We start from the raw sequence: 18406 nt of genomic DNA, 5'->3' as shown, positions 1-18406 counted from the left end.
GTGTATCTGGAGAGCGAGAGAGAGGGAGTGTTTGTTAGTGTGTGTGTGTGTCTGAGAGTGAAAGATAGAAAAGCAGCACTGTAATTTATGCTGCACCTTCGACCCCACAGTTCTTGGCTGCCTGCATCTCTGCTAAGGTTTGCTGACATGAGAAAAAAAAAGTCAGCACATCAGACCTCGAGACTGGAAAGAGGTGGGAGGAAAACAAGGGTGGAGTGTGAAGAAGCAATATGATTAAAATGTATGTTTTTACGTGTACTTTAACCACTGATTGGCGTTAGAAGAAGAGCAATGGCGTGCAGAAATGCAAAAGTGACATTTTGAATGAATGTTCCTCTCTTCAAAGTTCATTCTTGACTTTGGAAACAGTAATTAACAAAACAATCTAAGCACAAGCCCCATTGAAAGGAATAGTTTGACTTTCTAGGAAATGCTGTTATTTTCTTCTTGCTGAGTTAGATGACAAGATTGATACCACTCTCCGAAAAGGATTGAGGCTCAAAGTGCTGGGTAGGGGGAAGCATTAATGCAGCTAAAGCAGGCTGAGGGGAACAAACACTCTGATTGACTACTCATCTGAAGACTTGTTCTCTCCATCCTGTTTTCTCTCTGTAGGCCTCAACCCACACGTACCCATGAGCCCCGTTTGTACTGGGTGAACACAGAGATATTTAAATTTTTGTTTAAGTATCCCTCTGTCAACGGGTATTTTAAGTTAAACCAATACACAAATAGCCAGGCAGATGATTTGCATGTTTAAGAAGGAACAGCAGAGGATGTGCAGTTGTTCCCGTACAAGTGGGAGGATGACGTTTCTTTTAAAAGTCATATGAAGAGTAAGCAGATGACTGGGTAGGGATGATTTAATGAACTGGAAAAAAACACTGAGCACGAAACAAATGTTGAGATTCTGTGTTTGTACAAATGTGAGCTACAGTATATAAAATAAGGCTGGTATTTTTATACGTTTCTTATTTTCAACAAATCCCATGAAAAGACCAAAGCCAACAATTTTCAAGTAACATCTTCATAGCCAAGGTCTGATATAACCTATTCCTCTGTACCATAGCGCTCTATTGTTGTTCAACAAGACTCTCTGAGGCTCTGTGAGGCTGTGTTAATCGATGTATTGACAACACTACATACATTTAGCTTATTTACATTAAACAATGAGCTATGGTTGACAATGAGAGTATCCATGTTTGTTGGTTTCCAAGTCAGATGTCATGTCGGAAACAGAGCTTTCAGATAAGTCAGTTTCCCAGTTGTAATGACGAGTTTGATTTAAACATAGTGGGAAAATACAATAACCCAAATATGACATGGATGCAACATTAACGTACGATTATACAACATTTTCGGCCTACGAAATGGCCCTGCACTCTACCCCTGAAAAAGGAGGTCATGTTTCTGATGCGGGTAATAAACTGTAAACAGTGCGTGAGAGCGACGCTACAGTTTATAGTGCGGTAGTGTGATAATGTACAAGAAATTACGAGGAAACTAGAATAACAACTTCTCCTTTCCCAAACACAGTGCAGCAGTGTTTCTATTGGCTGATTGAGCATATCTGCATGAAGTTGAACCTCATAGCGAAACAGGAAATGCACAAAAACAAAAATATAGAAAATCGCCACCCTCATCCTTAAATGAACATGAGAAAACAGGATTTGCGCATACAGACTTGACAGCAGAGACCGGTTTAAATTTGTTCGTTTATTTGGAATCCTCCAAATCATGTCTGCAATTTTTCCATTTCCCAAAATATTTACAAAAAAAGATACTTTTATGTTGTTTTTTTCTCTTTATGGTGACTCCTTTTTAGGATGATGACAATTGCTTACATCTCGCAGTCCAGTCTTGTTCTTTTAGAAAAAGTTCATGAAAAAATGCATCCCACCCTTCTTATCTTCCATACACTCATTTTAAAACTGCATACATTTTCCCCCCCCCATTGTTCTTCTTTTGAGTGATTTAAAAAAAACTCTTCCTTGCATGCTTTCAGCTGCAAACAGGAAGCCAAGAGCTTGTGTGCTTATTGAGAGGAAGTGACATCTTTGCCCTGCAGGAAGTACAATTAACAGCATCGTCAGATCCTCCAGATGCTTGATTGGTTTGGTCTGTCCGGTCTTGCCTTTTTCTCTTAAATCAGAGTCTCTCTAGACAAGCATGAAACCTACAGCTGTACCAAATAACACAAAGTCATAGTAATTACTAAATGGAAACAGTCTTTGTCAGAAGATTTTCTGTCCTGTGGGAAGCCTGATAGCAGGAAGGGAGTGCTAGTAATAAGGACCAAATTCCCCCAACTCTTTGGGCCAGGGTCAACCAGCCCTTCAGATGCAGCTCTGTGGGTCACCATCTGTAGTTCAGGCATAACAAGGCGCCCACAAGTGCATTGTGGGTGTTCTGTGGAAGAGCGTTTTGTGTTCAAGCCGTACGATCCATCCCTGAACTCAGCAAAGAAAGGAAGAGGTGCCATGACGATGGAAATCAAGGAGACACAAAGGGATCGCAGTCCCTCTTTTAAAGGATCTACCAAACAAAATGAACTGGGCAGAGAAAAATATGATGCTAATAACATAAGGCAATTCACCTCAGTACAACTAGAGGGGTGATTATATCAGAGAAACATGAGGTGCTAAACTGGAAAGCCCAACACTGCACGTTTTTATTTCTTTTCCCCTAAGCGTCAATGAGAAGCCATAAGGAGACATTTTCTAATAAAAGTTTATTTCCATCAGTTTTTCAATCCATCTCCTGCTCTATAAATAATAAAAAAAAAATGCATGTCTCACTCTCCTCTTAAGCCTCTCGTTTCTTGTTTATGTGTTAAATGCTGAGCTATGTTGTGCCAGAGTGAGCGTGTTGGCTTGTTTATGCATTTTACGTATAATACAATACATGAAACACTGACTGAAAATAAAGAAAAAGAAGAAAATAAAAGCACAAAGAGATCAACCCTGCCCCCGAATGTGTGTACTTGTTCTAGATCTGTGTGTGTGGATATAAATCTTAATATTTGAATGTGTATAGTATAACTGTTTTTCCGGTTAATAAGACGGTAAAGGTGTGCTATTTTGGTGCCTGTCTCTATATCCTAGTGTGTGTGTGTGTGTGTGTGTGTGTGTGTATGTGTGTATGTGTATGTGTGTGTGTGTGTGTGTGTATCTACTCTGTTAACTGGTGACATAGTGCTTTGTAGAGGGCTGCCCATACAGCCCGTAAAAATCTGCATGTCTATGTGTCTGCGAGGCGTCTATCCAGTCCCTCACTGCCAAGCCCTGCATGGACGGACCTCCAGAGGCCAGGCCGGGAGGAGGGGGGTAGTCTTGGGCGCTGACCCAGGGGAAAGAGCCAGAGCGCGGGTACGGGGGATGGCTGCGGTGGCCCGACACCGAGGGCACTCCGGAGCAGTAGCAGTTATCCATCGTACACACCAGGATCTTACGGCCGCCATACTGAGGCAGCACGGCCTGCTGGGAGGAGTGCGAGGAGCTGCTGCCTCCAGGAGGAAAGTGCGAGGAGCTGAACACGGAGCCTGAATGGTGGTTGGTCAGAGAACCGCTTCCACTTCCTGTCCCGCCACTCTCGCTGATGTGAGGCGGGCCACAGGGGCCGAGAGGCTGCTGATTGGTAGACTGACCTTCTCCAGAGGCAGAGCCGGAGCCCAGGTAGGGCTGTTTGGCTAACGATGAGGAAGAAGATGAGGAAGAGGAGGAGGACTCCTTAAAACCTGGAGTGGCGTTTTTTCCAACGTTCCCGTTTCCCTCAGGGAAGGCAGTGGAATGTTTCCGTTTCTCTGCTCCAGAGCCAGAGCTCTGACCGCTGGGGTACGCCGGAACAGACTGCAGGAAGGTCGAGGGAGGGGTGAGGGGAGCTGAGAGAAGAGAGAAGGTGTGGAATAAGGAGATATTTAGTAGATAAAATAAAAACACATTCATGACAGTAACGTCCTAGAAATGCCTGAACAGACGTGTTTGAGATCCTACCTTCCAGCGTTCTCTTCAAGCTCTTCTCTCTTTTTGAGATTTCAGAGAGGAATAATTTAGAGTTTAGATTTCCCACTTTGTAAGGAGGGAGACTGCTGCCCACACATGCCTGAGACCTGCAATAAGTGCCAAGAGACATGCAAAATTCAAGATTAGACAGTTTGGAAACATCACCTGCGTATTATAGACCCACAGGCAGAACAGTAAAACGTCCATTTTAAAAATCCAACTTTGCTCTCACCTGTCTGTGAGGATTTTAACAGGCTTTGTGTTTTTCATGAAGCTCAGTTCCTCCGCCTTACTGAAGGCTGTGTGGATGGAGCTCAGCAGCTTCTGGGCCTCGTGGCGCTGCTCACCCAGAGCTAAAACCTGGGCAGCGTTCTCCTGACAGAACCGAGCCTGAGCCCGGTCCAGAGCCTCCAGTGTCCGACCGAGATCCTCCTCCAGGAGTTGATGCATCCGCTGGTACTGCAGACGCACCTCCTCTTTCAGCTCACACACCCTGTCCTGTAGAGAAACAAACATCAATCTACTTAAATGTCCCTTTGTATTGTGTAACGCCATGTAGAATCTCTGAAAATGTGTGAAGTTTGCGTTAATGCCGACAAATTCAGGGTGTGCAAACATACCTCCACCACACACTTGTCAGAGTCGAGTTTGCAGAGCTGTTCTTCAATCTCCTGCACTCGTTCCTCCACGCGCTCCTGCTGTCTTAACAGGCTTTGCTGCGAGGAGAGAAAGAAAGCAAGTCTTGAGCTTTGGGAAGTTGTGACCTCAGCTAGCCACTAGCATCCCCTCCCCATGCCTGAGATATTAGAATCCGGGAGCCGGCTAATTTAGTCTCCAACCAACACACAATCCCTGTGGGGGAGGGAGGGTGTGCTGTCATAGCAACCAACAGCTATTTTGTGTTTGCATTAGTGAGTGAGGACTAATGTTGGGGGAGCTGGGGGCAGCGAGCAGAGATAGATAACTGGGCATACAGAGGCAGAAAAAACTCCAGCAGCTCTCCTCTCAGTGCGCCTCCGCTTTGTATTTAATCTTTAAAAGTTGCATTCACGATGTAGAGGCTGCTCTGTGAGCTATGGCAACGTTGTGGGAACAACACTTGTTATTTCTAAGACGACGATGGCATGTGAACAACAGCAGACGCCCCATTGGGCAAAACTGAGATCCCAATGAGGCTCAGCTTGAGGCCTAAAAACGTTGAAAACATAACTAATGGATCCAGATAAGAGTAACAATCCTTTATGTCGCTCCCTACATTGTATAAGTCTGGGAGTAGGAATGTCATTGACACAGATTTGCTAATCCTTCATGCTATTAATATTTAATGTGAGATATGAATAATCCTCAATCAACATTTAATGAAAGAGAAGCATGCTGATAAGCTGGTGCACAGCTAAATAATGTGGTTACTGCCAATATGATCCAGATTCAAATAAACAAGACTAAGAGTCCACAGTCTTTTTTGATACTTTATGCTCACAATGACAATGCTAATGTGCTTACGCTAAACAGGTAAGATGTTCACCAATTTAGACTACATCCTTTATTAAAATTTAAAGGATCTCCACCCTCAGGCGCATTTTAGCACCGTTTCAAAACAAATCTCTATCCAAACCAACATGCCTGTAAAAGCATACTGCAGACCATTCATGCATGTGTCCGTGTTGTGCCGAGTTTCGCATCCCTGCTAAGAATGGCATCCAACTCACTGGCAGACTAATACAGAGTGTAATAAAACATTGATGACTCTAAATGTTCTAAAATTATAGACTTCATTTATCATCATTGACGAACATGACAAAGAAGATTATATTATTTTTAAACAGTACTTTTACTTTGCCTTGAAAATAATCAGTTGGATGTAGTTCTCGGCAGTGATGCAAAACTAAGCACAACACCTGTAACTCCGCTCGACAGCTGCTAGCATCGACAACAAGGTCAGAAACGGCTGTAATGTGTTATCCACGTTGCATTAACCACCAGTAGTCAAAGCTGATGTTTGTTTTCTTCCGGAAAAGGGTCACGTGATAGGGCCGTGAGGAATCAGGGAAGGACACATCAGAACTGACAAGACCCAATCAGGAAGCGAAAATGGGTGTCAGCTAAATCGTTTCCACACATCTCCGTTTCTTTCTGTCCAGACTACAACTCAACCCTGGAGCTTTCAAACAAAAACGAGGTCATCAGTGTATCCAAATGTCTCCCTATTAGGGGCCCGGAAACGCCGGAGAAACATAAGGAATTTACAATCATATAAGACAAACAAAAGCAGCAAATCCTCACATTTGAGAAGCTGAAACCAGCAAATGGTTGGCATTTTTGCTTGAAAAATGTGCTAATAGTTATTAAGATAGCCATCTACCGCAGCAGAGATGGAACTTAGCTTGGGTCTTGAGTAGGGAAAGAACGATTATTGGACGTTTTTTTTTTGGCAGTTTGCAGATTATCTGCATCGGCTTTTTATTTGCCTGACAGAGAGTACGAGGAGGAACTTTGTCGTTCAAAAGAGGAGAACGAGCGACAACGGGAGCTACTGAATGCTAACTGAAGTTAGCGTAGTGGCTCGGTTGCACAGCTAAGCTAAGCAGAGCTCAGCGTTGCTAAGCATGGCTACATCCATACCTCCTGATGAGTCCCCACTGCCCCGCAAAGTAACATCGCTGTTCAGGAATACCAATAAGGACATAGCTGACCTCAGGGAAGATGTTCGTCGGATGTCTGAGGAATTAAAGAATAAGGACGCCTTGCTGGCTGCCTGTTTTGATGTAGCCCATGATCAGTTGCTGCGGATCTCAAGTCTATTGGCGGCCCTCCAGGATACGGTGCACTAGGAACAGTCCACCTGTCCACGTCTGTCCTGCTCAACGCCGACCGTCAGGCCGTCCTGGACTGAGGTGGTCCGCGGCCGTAGGAAAGCTGAGGGTGGGGCTGAATCGCCTCCTGCCCTCAGCCTTTCCAACCACTTTGGTGCCTTGCGGAGCTAGATGCCGACCTGACTGGCTCACGCTCGATGACCGGGGTTGGTGAAGTGCCTGTAGCGACCTGTTGTATCCCGACCCTCCCAGCAGAGGCTGCCATGATTCCTCACGGCTCGGTGCCCGGTGGTTCCGGAGCTCGCCCCGGTGCGCAGCCGGCTCCCCAGCAATCATCATGGGGGAGGACTGCTGCACGACCGGCTCACCAGATGTCGTTGCGGGAGTGTACTGCTGCACGGTTGGATCACCGGTTGTCGTGGCGGGGAAGGACCGCTGCACGGCCGGCTCGCCGGCTCTCATCGCGGGAAGGGGCTGCTGCCACGCGCTGGGAGCTTCTACAGGATGCGGGTGAGGTAGGCCTACTATCTCCTACTTGTCAATGTCCATCTGGTGCTGTTGCAAACTGTTGTCCTTCGGACGCTGGCCGTTCACGCTCCCCCGTTCCGCGCCCGCTCTTCCCCCCCAACCACAATAATCATTGGTGACTCCATCACCAGAGGTATGCGGTTTTTTAATGCCGTAACACATTGCTTCCCAGGAGCCAAAGTTGTAGACATCCTCGCCAAAGTTAAGGCCCTGATACCATCCCTTCCGGTTTCCATAAAGAGGAAAGTGAACTGTGAGGAAAGTGAACACACAAAGCGAAGCTTCAAATCTCTCATTGACACTTTAAAAAGCACTGGCAAAAGGGTTTTTATTTCAGTCCCACTGCCATCTCTAGGTCGTGGATCATGCCTTTTTAGCAGACTACTCCAACTTAAGACCTGGCTCCAGTCTACATGCAACATTCACAATGTAGGTTTTATTGACAATTTTAATCTGTTTTGGGAACGTGGCGTGCTGTTTGGCAGGGATGGTATTCATCCAAACACATGAGGCAACCAAACTTTTAAATGACTGTTTACATACTGTGGACACTTCCACAGACCAGCTCCATCCACAGACCAGCTCCACCATCCCAGTCAGAATCAGTAACAGACAAGACGGATCGGTGAAGTCACTATATAACAACAACTACTTAACTGCAAAGACAGTTAATTTAGTATCTATTTCTTGTCAACCACAGTCTGTCACAAAAAATGAGACAGCTAATAACTTTAACACACTGACATTTGCACTACTAAACACTAGGTCCCTGGCAGGCAAATCATTCTTAATCAATGATCTTATTATTAAGCACAACCTTGATTTTATCTTTTTAACTGAAACCTGGTTGGACAATAATAACAGCGCTGCTGTCCTTATCGAGTCAGCCCCCCCTGGCTTCAGTTTTATGAATAAGAATAGAGTTAAGAGAAGAGGTGGGGTCGCTATTTTGTTTAAAAACGTATTCCTATGTACGCAAATATCCGTTGGAAATTTCGCTTCCTTTGAGTATGTGGCTCTTCAGCTAAGGTCCACTAATAGAGCTATATTCCTAAATATCTACAGACCACCTAAGTACTGTGCAGCCTTTTTTGATGATTTTGCTGAACTACTGTCGATGATCTGTGTTGACTTTGACTGTATAATTATTACGGGTGATAAACATTTTTCATGTCGACAACCCCGAGGATACAGGTACAAAGGAACTGTATTGTATCTTTGATAATTATGGACTGACTCAACATGTGACTACAGCCACACACAACAAAGGTCACATCTTGGACTTAATTATCTCTAAAGGTTTGAACATTTCCAAAGTAGTGGTGAATGATATTGCTCTCTCTGATCATTCCTGTGTGTTTTTTATGAAACCTATGAAGAGAGACTTTGTATTTATAATGTGGTACTCAGGAGTGCAAGGCGGTTGTTCTTCTCCGAAATTATTGCTAAAAACTTGAATAATTCACGTGCTCTATTTGCTACTGTCGATAGGTTATCAAACCCTCCAGTACCAGTAGCAGCTGAACTTTTGTCCACCGAAGCCTGCAATAACTTCGCCATCTTCTTTAGTGAAAAAATTCAGAAAATTAGACTAACAGTCAGTGCATCCATATCAGGTAGAGGATATGTGCGGTCTCAGTTTTTAAGCAAAACAAGACCCCATATGACACAATTTCTAATGATTCACCAAGGTAACCAGGCAGATATCATACAAAATCTGAAAACCTCTTCCTGTTGACTTGATGTTTTACCAACTGGCTTTTTCAAAAATGTTTCAAATTGTTTGGCTTCAGATCTTTTACAGATTGTAAACGTGTCTCTTCAAGCAGGTATCTTCCCACAGGCATTAAAAACTGCAGTAATCAAGCCACTCTTAAAAAAAGAATAACCTAGATACGTCACTAATGGACAACTACAAACCTATATCAAACCTCCCATTTTTAAGTAAACTTATTGAAAAAGCGTTTTTTCAACAAATAAACCTTTTATTGTCCCAAAACAATATTTTGGATCCCTTACAGTCAGGTTTCCGACCACGTCACAGCACTGAGACAGCTCTTCTGAAAATCTTTAATGACATCCACTTAAGCACAGATAGTGACAGTCTTAGTATTACTAGATCTCAGCGCTGCATTCGACACGGTTGACCACGACATATTGAACAGACTGGAAAACTGGGTAGGTCTTTCTGGAACAGTACTAAAGTGGTTGGAATCCTATTTAAAGAATAGAAATTACTATGTGTCAATAGGTAACTATGCATCTGAGCGTACAAGTTTGACATGTGGAGTTCCCCAAGGCTCCATCCTGGGGCCTCTACTGTTTAATATCTACATGCTGCCCCTAGTTAAAATCATGGAAAACAACAACATAAGCTATCACAGTTATGCGGACAACACACAGATTTATATAACCTTGTCACCTGGAGACTACAGTCCAATACAACACCTGGGCAGGTGCATTGAACAAATCAACGATTGGATGTGCCAGAATTTCCTAAAATTAAACAAAGATAAACGGAGGTGATCATTTTTGGACCAAAAAATGAACGATTAAAAGTCAACGCCCATCTTCAATCAACAACGTTAAAAACAACAGACAAAACAAGAAATCTTGGCATAATTATGGACTCTGACCTGAATTTTAACAGCCACATTAGGTCAGTAACTAAATCTGCCTACTATCACCTCAAAAAATAGCAAGGGTAAAAGGACTTATGTGCCAACAGGATTTGGAAAAACTTTTCCATGCTTTCATCTTCAGTAGACTTGACTACTGCAACGGTGTCTTTACAGGTATTCCTAAAAAGTCTATTAAACAGCTGCAGCTGATTCACAACGTTGCTGCATGAGTCCTTACCAACACCAAGAAAATAGAACACATCACTCCAGTTCTGAAGTCCTTAAATTAGCTTCCTGTGCACCAAAGAATAGATTTCAAAATACTCTTGTTAGTTTATAAGTCACTAAACGGTTTAGGACCAATTTACCTTTCAAATCTGCTACTACACTATGAGGTCAGGTCTGGAACAGGTCTGCTTGCCATCCCCAGAGTCGGAACAAAAAAGGGGGAAGCTGCGTTGTGCTTCTATGGTCCGTACATCTGGAATAAACTACCACTAAACTGTAGATCGGCACCTACGCTCAACTCTTTTAAATCAAGGCTGAAGACCTCTCTTTTCGATACTGCTTTTGTTTAATTTCACCATTTCATTCTTTTATTCCTGTATTTAATCTGTTTTTGACTAACTGTTTTAATGTTTGTATGAAATGCTTTTAATGTTGTATTAACTATTTTTTATTAATTTGTATTGATTTTTAACTGTGTTTACTGTTTTATTGTTTTATGTAAAGCACATTGAATTGCACCGCTGCTGAAATGTGCTATATAAATAAATTTGCCTTGCGTTAAGATGATTCGCTCGGGAGCAAAGTGGTTAAAAAAGGGATTAAATCTGTCATTAATCCCACAGGTCAATAATCAGTTGTCTGTTCACATACCACCATGCAACTACACAGCAGCTGCTTTTATCATAAGGGATCAGCTGCTGTAGAGCTCGATAGATAGGAATGAAAACCTGCATAGTTTTGGGCCTCAGTGGCACATGGTTTGAACCCCCACACACACACACACACACACACACACACACAACTGTGACCTGGTTGTGCTGATTGATTTAGGCTCTGAGCAGAAGCCAGGGGAAAAACAGGGCCGAAGGAGACGAAGCTTCCCAGAGAGGGGTAGCAAAATAAATGTATGGGATACCTTTGGGGGAGAGAGGGGGTGAGAGAGGGGGGTATTAAGAAGGGAGGGTGGTCTTTAGCTGTCATTTCCCCACAGTGTCTTTTCCATCAGAGCGACCAGAGCAGGAGAGCAGGGCCAGAGGGAAGGTCGGTCCTCGCCTGAAGTGGCTGGTGTGAGAGGTGAATTTGGGGGGGCGGGGTGGTTGTTGCTGTAGGGTAGCGTGTGTGTGGAGAGGGGTCCACTCTGCATTCCTTGATTGCATTCAACATGGAGGATGTTTAAGTAGTCACTACCATGAGGGTTAATATGGCTAAAATCAATGTCACAATGTAATAACATATTTTTCTGATATCTACATATGTGGCTCCCCCAGGAAATCATTTAGCAGAGGTGGGAAATAATTTTATTTAGTAGAGGATGGCCTAAACAATAGCCACACTCATTAAAAATATGGTATTTGCTGCTCTTTTCTATCAAATCAAATTGTATTTACTTTTAATGTTAGTAAAGGTTAACCCTTGCTTCTTTAATGTCAGGATTTTATGCTTTTCTTTGTGTTATATGATAGTAAATGAATATATTTGTAGTTTTGAACTGTTTGTACAAAACAAGACGTCACCTAGGACTGTGGGAAATCATAATGGGCATTTCTCCCAATTTTTATCATTTTGGAGACAACACAATTTATTGACCAAATACTATGAAAACTGAAAATGAAAACATTTGTTAGCTACTGTCCTACTTTTGGTTTATGACTAAATACCTGCAAAACTGATCACACTACCATGATCCCATAGTGCTAATTAGCAAACATCAGCACGCTGCTAATACACTAAGATGGTGAACATAGTAAACATTATACCTGCGTAAAAGCACATAAGCACTGTCATTTTTGAGCATGTAAGCCCAAAGCACTTCTGTCCCTAGCATGCTAACACAAGATGGTGAACATGGTAAACATTACACCAGTTTATCATCAGCATGTTAGCATAGTCTTATTCACCTTTTTTCACAGCAGACATTTTGACTTGTCAGAGTAGTAAAATCATAGGTGTATTTAATAATAATAATAATAATAATAATAATAATAATAATAATAATAATAGCAGCTTAGGGGACGTCCTGTGCATGCTGGCTCACTGGAATAGCTTACCGGCACTCGTAATGAAACGGAGCCATCATATTAAATTCACCTGTGCTTTTCCTATTATGACATGTACATTTTTTTTGAAAAAAGGTCTATTGTGAGCATGCAGCCCTAATTAAACCGGGGCTCTAGTTATTGCCCAGCCTGATTATAGATGATGTAGGAAAAAGCTATAAACGTGAAGGATTTTGGTAATACAGCTTTTAAATTCAGACAAGGGCCCACCCTATGACACTTCCTGTGCCCCAGGTGACCAATTAACTATACAAAAAGCTGAGTCATAGTGTTACCAACAGGAAATACACCCGAGCATGACACGGTTGACACCTAAACAGGGTGTTAGGTGAACAAAATGAGTCAGTCAGCATGGAGGCCTTCATGGTTCTCCCTCTGACTAAGCTGCCCCGTCACACAGCCCTTTAAAAAGAAAGAAAGGGGAAGGAAAACCAATCCGACCTCTGCCCAAACCGACGACAGCAAGCACCAAACCCCCAGGAAGAGAAGAGGTTAATAAAAAACCCAAGTCGACTGCAGAATCAACTGACGAATCACTTTAATCCCCCTTCTCCTCGTCTCCACTCCACTCCCCCCCCTCACAACTGGCGATCCCTGAGCTAGGATGCACCTGTGCTGGGGAGATAAGGCCCTCTGAGGGCCCCTCATTGTTCCACCCTTGACTGCATTGTTTGTCATTCCAACAGATGAGAATGGAGGTTGGAATGGATCACAAAAATGCACAAGACTATCACGGGTGCTAAAAAACACTCAAAATGCAATTGTGTCTTAAAAAGGGGAAATTCTGTTTTTTAATCAAGTGATTTGCAAAATACATAAACAATTGAGAACTTTGTATACAAAAATCTCCACTTAATGTCTTTTATTTGGCTAAAAAGGACATTAAAATCTGCCCTTTGTTTTGGTGGTATTTGCTTGTTGGCTACAAAGTGGACAAAAAATGACCTCACTGGCTTGTGTGAAGCTACATTTTGGTACTTGAGTGGGCACTTAGCCAACACTTAGTGATCACCGATGAATTGACAAATTCTTGCAAGTAGTTTAAAAAAAAAAAAAAAAACTTTCTTGATTAATCTATAAAATGTCCCATCAGTTACCCAGAGCTTAGTGTGAGGTCTTAAAATGTTTGACCAACAGAAGATACTCAATTTACTATCAGAGAAGATATTATTTACATTTGAGATGCTGGAACTAGTAAATTTCAGCCATTTTTGCTAAACGATTTTTTGATTATGAAAATAGTTGCCGGTTCATTTTCTATCTATTTTCTATCTATCTAACTAGACTATCTAAGACTAATCGATTAAGTGACCAATCATTTCAGCTTTTCTTGCTAGATGTCTGACGTGTGCTTCCACGAAGAGCCAGCGATGAAGTCAACCCACTGGCTGTAATTTTGTTAACGTCAGAGTGTGACTACACCCTGAAGTGAATGATGTTTTTGTTTAATGTATGTGTTATGTACAGTATGATAAGATTCTTACTCTGATGTCGTTGCGTCTCAGCTCCACGTCAGTGACTGCATGGCCGTGGCTGGGGTGGCAGCGGGCGAAGCAGCAGTACTGGCACACCGCTGTGTGCTCAGCCTCGCAGTGGTACAGCCGGTACTCGTCATGCTGCAGGCAGGTCCAGGCCTTCACCGCCTCCGCCTCCACCAACAGGTGCCCGAGGGCTGAGCACGGCTGCTGCAGGTGTGTCTGGACGTGGGACTGGCAGCATGGGGCGTTGCAGCGCAGGCACACCTTCACTGCGGGGAGTGGTGGGCCTCGGCGGCACAGGATGCACTGCAGCGCCGGTGTGGTGGCCTTCTCCACACTCAGGGCGTTGTACTTCTCCACTATGTTGGACAGTTTGTGGTTCTTCTCCAGGCTGGGCTTCTGCGTGTAAGCATGATTACACTCAGGGCAGCGGGCCAGCGAGGAGTCTTTGGCCCAGGCCTCGCTGATGCAGCCCCGGCAGAAGTTGTGCTTGCAGGGCAGCTGGATGGGATCTGAGAACACGTGCAGGCAGATGGGGCAGATGAGCTCCTCCTCAAAACAGTTCCTCCACGTCTCAGCCATGTCAGAGGCCATCATGGTGCGGGCAGGCATACACTAACTGTTTCCCACTTCTACCAGACCTTTAGGCCTCTCTGTCCTCGCAGGAAACCTGACACTTTCAAGATGAGTCTTGAGAAAAAGATATGAACAGGCTCGATGCCGTCTTGAAAGCTCAGTCTGTGTATTTCAACCCTTGTGACCAAATTAAAGGAGACTCCCTGACAGATGACAAGTATTGCTTATTGCTGCAGCATGAAGGCAAATTCCAGAAAATGTACTAGAGAAGGCTTCAGGCAAGGATGACAACACCTTGGTGATTTCAACATACACAGCAGGGGCTGACGTTATTACAGATTACAGTAAACGGTGCTTTCCTTTCCTCTAAATCACATATACATACACTGGGCCTGCCTTTACAGCTCTGTGTGTTTTTAGGCCTACAGGAAGCTAAAAGCCTTTCAGCTACAGGTAAACCGTGAAATGCAAACAAGGCACAGAGAACGTAATATCTACACAATTACTTATATGATCATGAGGTGAATAAATCTCTGTGTAGCACATCAAAAGACGCTGTACCCTTTTACTGATGATGCCTGCTCAGGCCCTTACCTTGAAAGCTTCCTTCACCTCAACGTCAGATTATGATTGACTGTGGACCAATTCAGACCAACAAACGAAGCATGAAAACCACGAGAAAGGACTGCTCCAGTCCACACCCTGATTACTATTCAAACAAAGAGAGCTTTTTGAAAAAACCTGAATCTGTTTTATCTGGACGTCAAGGACGCTTGATTCCGTCAATAATCACAGCGCAGCGCAATGCTTTTGTCCGCTGAATCATAAATAAGTATCCGAGGAGCCTCCACCTGCAGTTTAATTATACATACAACCAGCGACGGTTTGGCAGTAGACAAGAAATACTCTTTCACAAGTCAGATTAACAACACAGCTACATCCAGCCCTTCAATTTAACATAAAAGCGACATTTGTATTTGATGAATAACGCCTGCTATGTGGCACAGCTCGCATTTCTGTACACTAGGCCTCGGCTTTTTCCTACCAGGTTTCTGTCGACAACAAAGGCCTTATAATCTCATTAAACACAAAATCATACCCGGGCCATCATGTCGAGCCTGTTTACTGCATAGTTAATCGTTTTAATAGTCGAGTCCAGCTCCTGCGCACAAAACAAAGGGTTTTAGGATCCGCAGGAATGTTGGCTGCTGTTGCAGAGCCTTTTGGTTTCCCCCCTCCGACACATCTATCAAATATCTCCTCACACAAAGATTAATGTTATTATTTTATCCAGCTTTTATCCTCTTTTACTTTGGTCTCCACCTTATTCGCCTTTCACCGCCTCAGCCTTTAGCCAACAACATATTTTTCTACTTCCTTATCTCGATTAAATCGTGTAAATTACCTCAGACGTCACCTCACCATTTTCTACCACAGGTAACGTTACAGACACACACTAGATTAACCGACAAGCACGGTTATAAGATATAGTCATTATTTTTTTAAAGCAGACATATTCTATATATTAAACTAATAGAAATACAAAAATATACCCTCCTAATCTTAAAGGGGACGTCGCTTTTCTGTCCTTGTTAGGGGTAGCTGTCATCAGCCATCTTGCAAATCCTCATTTTAAAAAAGAGGAGATATCCGCCGTGAGGCTGTTTCACCAAAGCTGCTTTTCGATAGCTGACCTACACAGGCACATTAACGGCAAAGTCCCGTCATTATTAAAGAAAAACACGCCTTTTTGTCGTTATTGTAGGTCCAAGAGAAGCCGGCTTGACGTGGTTATTTTGTCGTGGCCGTATCTAGTCGGTGTGAGTCGACTCCGCGGTTCTTAAAAATCCAACACGGTTGAGAATAATAATCGGCGTTTTCTCCCCCTTTCTTTCTCTGTGTCTGTCGGTCAGGCTTAGAGAGAGGAGGAATGCAGGCGAGCTGGACTGGTCTCCAAACCAGCATCAAAATTACCAGTATAACGCACCACTTCCGGTGATGCTTCAAAATAAAACCACGTTTAAGCGCAAAACCTGAGGCCACATTATCTTCAAGGGGATTGTTTGTACATAATAAACCACTTAATGATTCGGCATTTATTAACACTAAAACATCCATTGTACCAACGAATTAAATAGTTTATGATTAAATACACACAGTTTTTCAGTGGTGAAATCTAACTACTCAGAATATGAATTATTGCCACGTAGTTAACGTTAACACAAGGGATTTGCCTTGGTGATTGGTGCATAAAGTATCAAAAGTAAATAAACAATACAGCAAAGTACTGCAACAGACAAGAACATAAATATATAATAGAAATAGAACAGAGACAGAATATTTATAGCATTATAATGTTTACTCTTACTTCATGTAAATGCAAATACATGTAAGCTAAGTGTATGCATATATGTATGTGAATGTATTTGTGTTCTTATCCTTTCTTTCATAATAGTTGTATATAATAGGTGCAAATAAGTAAATAAATAAATAAATTCACCATCTTTCAAAATAAGCACAGTGGTTACAGCTAGACATTTTGGGCTTCCAGTTTTGTAATTACATAAAATTACTTGTAGGCCTTTCAACAACCCTCTCCAGCTTTCTGGCTTTCACATGTAGGAAAGAAAAGCTGGCCCACTAGCTCTCTCACAGGGTTTTACATGCATACCATATATAAATAGCCTATCGCTCCCTCTTACGCGTATGGTTAATTATGAGTCCATCCACTTCACCTGCACCACCGTTTTTAAAACCCCCCAAAATGAAGCGTTTGCTTTAGAAAAGCAAATGTATATGTATATTTTAACATGCTTCACAATACTCAATCACACCAACCAATGCATTGTTTCATTCAGAATAAAACTTAACCAGGCTTCACAGTGACATAGTGGTCTAGGACAGACGCTATGTAACCGCAATGCCCCCCAGTAGTGTTTGGTTTACTGTTTTAGAGGGTAGCTAATTGAATTGTATGGTCATTTTAAAGGCTGTAGTTGTATTGTGGTATACTAAGAGGTGTTTCTAATATTACATTTAATGCAGGGGACATATTAGTCAGTCACTCTAATTTTGGCTCTGTTTGAGTCTTTAGCAGCAACCCCTGAAAACTTTTTTAGTTGCTTGATGTTCCACTTTCTTCACCAGATAGTCGCTAACTTTGTTTGTTTGCTGTTTGGTGCTGAGCAAGTAGCGTACAGTGAGCTTCTTCTAAAAACAGCTGCCTGCTGCTGCTGAAAACAAGGTTGATGAGTGCATTGAAAGTGAGTATTGAGAATGAACCATAATGTGACGTGCATCAAAACATGGAGGTAAAGAGGCTAAAGGCAGATTTATGCTTCTACTTCTGAAGGTCTGGCTAGTTCTCACAGCATTCCTGGACGTGAAAAGATGCTCTATTTTATTGGCATTTCACCGGAGCAATCCCTGAAGTGGAACGTCAAGATAGACTAGGGGAAATGCAACGCTATAAAGCCACGGCCAAGCGGACCAATCATAGTTGTTGCGGCCTGCGTCCTCGCGACATGTAGTTACATTTTACGAGAGGTGCACGTCGTGCTACGGCGTAGGGTCCGTATGTCTATGTACGTACCCACGGCGTCGATTTAAAGCTATAGTGCGTAGTTTCTGTCACCCTCATGAGGAATTCTAAGTAATGACAACAACACATGTCAGCGCGTCCACATGATACAAGCCTTCCGTGATCGTGCACCCCCCCCCCACCCCCCACCCCTCCTCCACGCAGTTGCTTGTAGCCAAGGCGGACACAGAGGATTAAAAAAACATGATGGACTCTTCAGAAGAGGTTATTATCTACGCTCGATTTTCTGCACGCAAAAGTTGCCGGACGACGCAATCTTCTGAACATAGCCTTACTGAGAAATACAGAGAGACTTGGGTGGAGCTGATAGTCTTAATTAGCTTTTTAGCAACTAATTTGGCAATGGCTTGAATGTAACAGACGTTCATTAATATAAAAAAGTTACGCACTAAAGCTTTAACGCAGAACCATAAATCAAGCTTAAAAAGCTTTATAGAGCTGCAGATTTGGGTGACAATTCTCTGTGGGTTTGTCATGAGCAACCTCACACTGTCCTGTGAATC

The 18406-nt window shown here is 43.0% G+C and overlaps 1 protein-coding gene across 1 annotated transcript; it reads right to left on the bottom strand.

The window, feature by feature from the left end:
- Positions 1 to 1701: 1701 nt before the first annotated feature.
- trim8b (tripartite motif containing 8b) lies at positions 1702 to 16266 on the bottom strand. The gene is made up of 5 exons (XM_078278990.1): positions 13733 to 16266; positions 4622 to 4717; positions 4234 to 4499; positions 3993 to 4108; positions 1702 to 3880 (listed from the first exon to the last, which is right to left on the bottom strand). Exons 1-5 carry the CDS (start codon positions 14336 to 14338, stop codon positions 3180 to 3182), a joined length of 1785 nt encoding a protein of 594 aa, XP_078135116.1. The 5' UTR covers positions 14339 to 16266; the 3' UTR covers positions 1702 to 3179.
- Positions 16267 to 18406: the final 2140 nt, after the last annotated feature.

Source organism: Sander vitreus, chromosome 21, assembly GCF_031162955.1.
Source record: "Sander vitreus isolate 19-12246 chromosome 21, sanVit1, whole genome shotgun sequence".
Taxonomy (NCBI): domain Eukaryota; kingdom Metazoa; phylum Chordata; class Actinopteri; order Perciformes; family Percidae; genus Sander; species Sander vitreus.
The sequence above is the reverse complement of the archived record's forward strand: the minus strand, read 5'-3'. Positions and strand labels throughout refer to the sequence as shown.

Excerpts from the sequence above, each read along its gene's own strand:
- trim8b (XM_078278990.1), bottom strand. The coding sequence starts at position 14,338 with ATGCCTGCCCGCACCATGATGGCCTCTGACATGGCTGAGACGTGGAGG. Across the intron at positions 4,718-13,732 it reads TGAGACGCAACGACATCAGA|CAAAGCCTGTTAAGACAGCA; the intron begins GTAAGAATCTTA and ends CTCTCCTCGCAG. Across the intron at positions 4,109-4,233 it reads GTTAAAATCCTCACAGACAG|GTCTCAGGCATGTGTGGGCA; the intron begins GTGAGAGCAAAG and ends CACTTATTGCAG.